Source organism: Andrena cerasifolii, chromosome 3, assembly GCF_050908995.1.
Source record: "Andrena cerasifolii isolate SP2316 chromosome 3, iyAndCera1_principal, whole genome shotgun sequence".
NCBI lineage: Eukaryota > Metazoa > Arthropoda > Insecta > Hymenoptera > Andrenidae > Andrena > Andrena cerasifolii.
This window is the reverse complement of record NC_135120.1, coordinates 1,684,637-1,689,441: the sequence shown is the minus strand read 5'-3', so window position 1 is coordinate 1,689,441 and position 4,805 is coordinate 1,684,637. Positions and strand designations below refer to the sequence as shown.

Genomic DNA, 4,805 nt, shown 5'->3' with positions numbered 1-4,805 from the left:
TCGATTTGATTGTCCACAAAATACACCTCACCCAGCCCCTTCCCAAAGAAATGTAACTCCTGAATAGTTCAGATTTATGTAGTAATCTGCAGCGTTTCAGGACCATTATACTCCTTCATCTTTTTCTATCAGTATCGGATCTGTATTCGTACTGAAGAAAGTTAAAATTCGATGGCCACGACATTCTGGCCTTTTTATTGTACGCTCTCTTGAAATCGGTTAAACTAGTGTTTTTCTGATGAAAATGGCACCAAACATGATATAATTCTGATTATTTTTAATGGCTGTAATGGAAAGTACTTGGAGTAAAGTAATTGAGGAAATTAATGGAGAGTACTTGAATTCTGCGTGAACTGACACGGAACTGATATGTGTGCCCAGATCTTAACGTAAGCGATACCTATGCTCGTGCACTTACATCGTAGATGTTTTTTTTATAATTTTTAAATCTTTTGAATAGTTAATAAGGACAGAGCCAATCAATTTGTAATGAAACGTAGGGATTTAGGGGCCTCGGGTCCCAAAAACTATAATATAAATTTTACAAAAACGTTTCAATTCATTATTTTCAATGACTTTTACGTGTCGTAGTATGGCCACCGTCTACTTAGACACGCGCGAAGTGCAGAAATTTGCGGAAATGTCAGTAGCAGCGTCAATTTTTAATATTTTTCCGTGTACGACATGTGAAAATATTAATTAAATGTTCCACTTCACGAAAAATACGAACAATCAATTTCATCTTGCAATTTATAGCTTGTATAAGCTCTCAAAAAGTACCATATTTCAGCGCCATATAGGCTCATGATCTCCGAAATAGGTTTTCAGAGAGAAATTCGCGGAGGGTCGTTGACAAACCGAGCCAAAGCGTAGCTTATTGTTAGGGAAAGCCCGCCCTCTGTGTTAAACTCTCGCTCTAAACAAGTCACACGTAAACAAGCACGCACACATGTTCAGTATTTCAACACATTTCAGAGTAGTTCTTACGTTGAACGCTGTTCATGAACAGAGGTCGCTAAATTCAGTCCTCAAATTATGGGTCGGTAACACAGTTTAGGTGGTGACACGAAGTCCCATAAGGGGATAGGTCTATTCTATACCTCGTCTGTGCCTGAACTCAAGAGGCGTACAAGAGCCTAAGGTTGCATTCAATAACTTTCAAAACTACAGTTAGGCCAGGTGAAGATAGTAAATAGCTTAACTTTTCCTTCTATATCTACCTGCCAAATTTCGTCGAGCGGGCAGCGGCTCGTCTTGTAAAACCACTTTAAATTGCGTGATCTAGTGATGCATGATATTTATCGATAACTGCAAATATCGGTAATTGCCGGTCAAAATTTCGATATTTTTTATCGATATTTGCCTGTCAAAATATCGATATTTTTTATCGATATTTCAAACACCAATAATTACACAGTAGGCATAATAGGGGCGTTCTCGACTCGTGGCTGCGGGGAGGGGGTACCGCCAATAACTCATCACGCGTTGTCGGAGGCGCGAATACTCAAAACAATCCGCTACCCTCTTTTCGACTCAAGTTCAGATCGCCCCCGCAATAGCAGCGAACGATTCGCGACGTTCGAAAAATGAGCGGGAAAGAAAGGCACGATATACATCTCTCTCTCAGTCTACAGACAAAACATAGAGTGGTATTACGCGTAGAAGATGCAAGTCGAAACCTGCATAATCATAGCGTGATCACATATCGTAAATACATAGCTGTAATGATCGAAAGCCCACTTCCAAGAATAATACGCGGTATCTTCGCGCGTGCATTCCCGGAACCGCGAAAATTCAAAACTACCCGGCGCGCTTCTATCGCCCGATGGCTCGATGCCGCATGCAATAGCCGCGTCGCAGCCGCGCAATTCGGAGGCGCAGACGCGATCGCGGCGTACGATTCGCGACGTTTGAATTTGGAGCGCGAGAGAGGTATGTTATGCGGCTCTGTTTCACTGTCTCCAGACAAAAGATATGTATTATTATTATTATCATCATGTGTGCAAGAAGAATATGGAAGTCGAAACCTGCATCACCATCGCGTGATCACCAAGTCAAAAAACAAAACATATATTTATTATAATCGAAGGTCAACTTCTAAGAATAATGCGCACATGCTTCCGCGATCTCGCATCATCAGAATATTATGTGTAGAAGATTAAAGTGAAGTAAACGAATAATTTTGTCGGCACTCCACTGAACGAGAGATGAATTCGACATGATGTTGATTACGATTTACAAAACATATTTGACGCGAGAGATGTGGTACTGCATGAAGGTCTGGTTGCGAGCACCAGTTATCACTCTATAGTCATGAGAGTGTAAATACAGATGTATCGACGTTGCGTAGGCCATGCGAGTACATTTACACCGCAGGAGACTATACCATAAAATAGATGTTATTCGAGAAGCATAATAGGTATAGATGTTTCGAGATCGTCGCATACCTAGTAAAGAATGAAGATCGAAAGAGCGATAGTTTTAGGATAAGTGATATTTACCGCAAGTAAGTATTTATTGCTAATAATAAGAACAGTTAGTTACAGTAAGTTATTAGTTACTAATAAAAGAACAGTAACTTGGTATAGTAGTCGTTGGATGCATCACGTGATTTTTCGTACGACGTTCGTCAAAGGGCTATACTAGACTATAGGTCGTGTATGAGCAAACAGTATGCAGTGGTATTAGCGGGTACGTTATCTCTACACTCGAAGTCGATTCGCACATTCACCGTTGCACTCTTCACCGACTCGTTCTGTCGAGAATAATCTATGATCGCGATAGGGGCGTATCGTAGGAATTCGACAGTGTTCAACAATGGTTCGCCGTAGCCATAGTACGAACGAGTAAATTTCGCGTACATATCGTACAGGAGCGCGTATTTAGATTTGTTGAAATCAAGGTTCAGGTCATCGTACGGATACGCCTCGGAATTCAGAAACAATCGTACGTTTGTGAGTTTGCACGCGTCTAATCTGCACGCGCTATTCTCGAGATTATTCTTCCGATCGGTTTGCATAGCGAATATCACATATCGTGGTTTCTCGATCTGCGACAAGGCTTTTACGGTCCACGTGTGCTTCGTAGTCGTTTGCAGCAGTGAATACTCGTACAGGTCCCACGACAGGAAACTCATCGCGATCGGTCGATCACTTTCCAGGAGACGTAGCATCGATAATTTGTTCATCTCTTCTAACGCGACGTGCGGCATACGCCATTAAATCTTGTTGATCTTGAGTTTCGGTATTATCGCGGGGGTGATGGAGGCTGCGTACATCACGTTCGTATCGACTCGCACGCGAATCAGGATCTACTCGTGTCACGCGTTCATCACGATACGCCTGTAATTCTCGCAGAATCCGTAAACGTGTACCTATGTTCCGACGACGAAGGTTGTGTGCCTCTACGCGTGACCAGCAACAAGCTAGAGGGCAGACACAGGATTTCAAGGATGCGCAGCGGTATCATTTCGCGTGTATTTGCAGTCTGTCTCGACTGATTTCCAGACAATTGCGCAACCATCATAGCCAAGTGTTCGTTTGCGATACGTAACCAAATAAGGAATTTAAAAAAATCAAGCAATTTGCGACGCAGCATTTGCATTGTTTTTCCGTATACGTTTCAGGTGCCTGAACTTTTCCTCATCGACGGATCGATTACAGCAGCACACCGTGGATTGTCTGCGATTAAACGAGTGTGCAGTAGAATTGCCGTTCGACGAGGACAAATTTTTGCGATTCGAACATTATGAGTTCAAGGAACGAGTGCCGTTCGTCGTATATGCAGACTTTGAGTGCTTGCTGGAGAACATTGAGCAGTCACCGATGGACCATTGCCGCACATATGCGTATCAACGTTACAGACCTTATAGTGTAGAGTACTATGTATATTGTTCTGTCGACGAATCTCTGTATAGATATCGAGCGTATCGCAGCGATACCGATTGTGTAGAGTAGTTCGTGCGCGAACTGCGCGAATTTGCGAACGTTGCGTTCTCGTGGTTACGCACCAAGAAGTCCATGACGTCGTTAACGAACCAACAGTGGCGAAGTTTTCGTGAAGCGACCGTATGTCACATGTGCGGGGGACTCTTCGACAGAGGTGAAGATGACGTGAAAGTGCGCGATCATTATCACTCTTCCGAGTACAGGGGCGCTGCTCATTGGTCTTGCGGTATCAACGTTCGTACACGATACCTGTGGTGTTCCACAACCTGTCCGGCTACGACGCGCACTTCGTGATTAAGGAATTGGTAGACGCGTTCAAGGGTAAGTGTGATGTATGCGTACGGGTATACAATAAACGTCGGATAAACCGTCGCGCTGCGGCCGATTAGCGCCGAGCGAGGTCGAGCGAGATCGGGGGGTCAGGTTGCCTCACGTGCGACCAAGAAGTCGTACGTCGCGAGCCATTGCGATGTATATGAGGTATTGGTGTAATATTATCGTCAGTTAACAAATATAATACTGAATATATATTACTAAAACGCGTGTTACTTTAATATATAACAGTAAGATTAGCCTGCTATTTTTAACGAAAGAACGTTACATCTCGTTTACGAAGGACGTGGAGGACCTCAAGGGTATAACATATCTCTACTAACCGCCGTAAATTTTTCTTTTCCTTTCTATTAATCTTTATAATTTATCGTTATTTTTGTTCTATTAATATTGAGACATGTACGAGGAACACGCTACGTAGAACAGTTAAATTCAATCACGCGCAACGCATGCGTATAACCGCCCTTTCAAACTGAATTCAGCGCCGTGAACGACTTAAGCGCGCGTGCGAGTATAAATTTAGGC

At 43.1% G+C, this 4,805-nt stretch overlaps 1 protein-coding gene across 1 annotated transcript; it reads right to left on the bottom strand.

Moving 5' to 3' along the window:
• Nucleotides 1-2,647: 2,647 nt before the first annotated feature.
• Nucleotides 2,648-3,211, bottom strand: LOC143367250 (uncharacterized). Its single transcript, XM_076808875.1, has one exon. The coding sequence runs from the start codon at nt 3,209-3,211 to the stop codon at nt 2,648-2,650; it is 564 nt and encodes a 187-aa protein (XP_076664990.1).
• Between the last annotated feature and the right edge of the window lie 1,594 nt (nt 3,212-4,805).

Excerpts from the sequence above, each read along its gene's own strand:
- LOC143367250 (XM_076808875.1), bottom strand. The coding sequence starts at position 3,211 with ATGCCGCACGTCGCGTTAGAAGAGATGAACAAATTATCGATGCTACGT.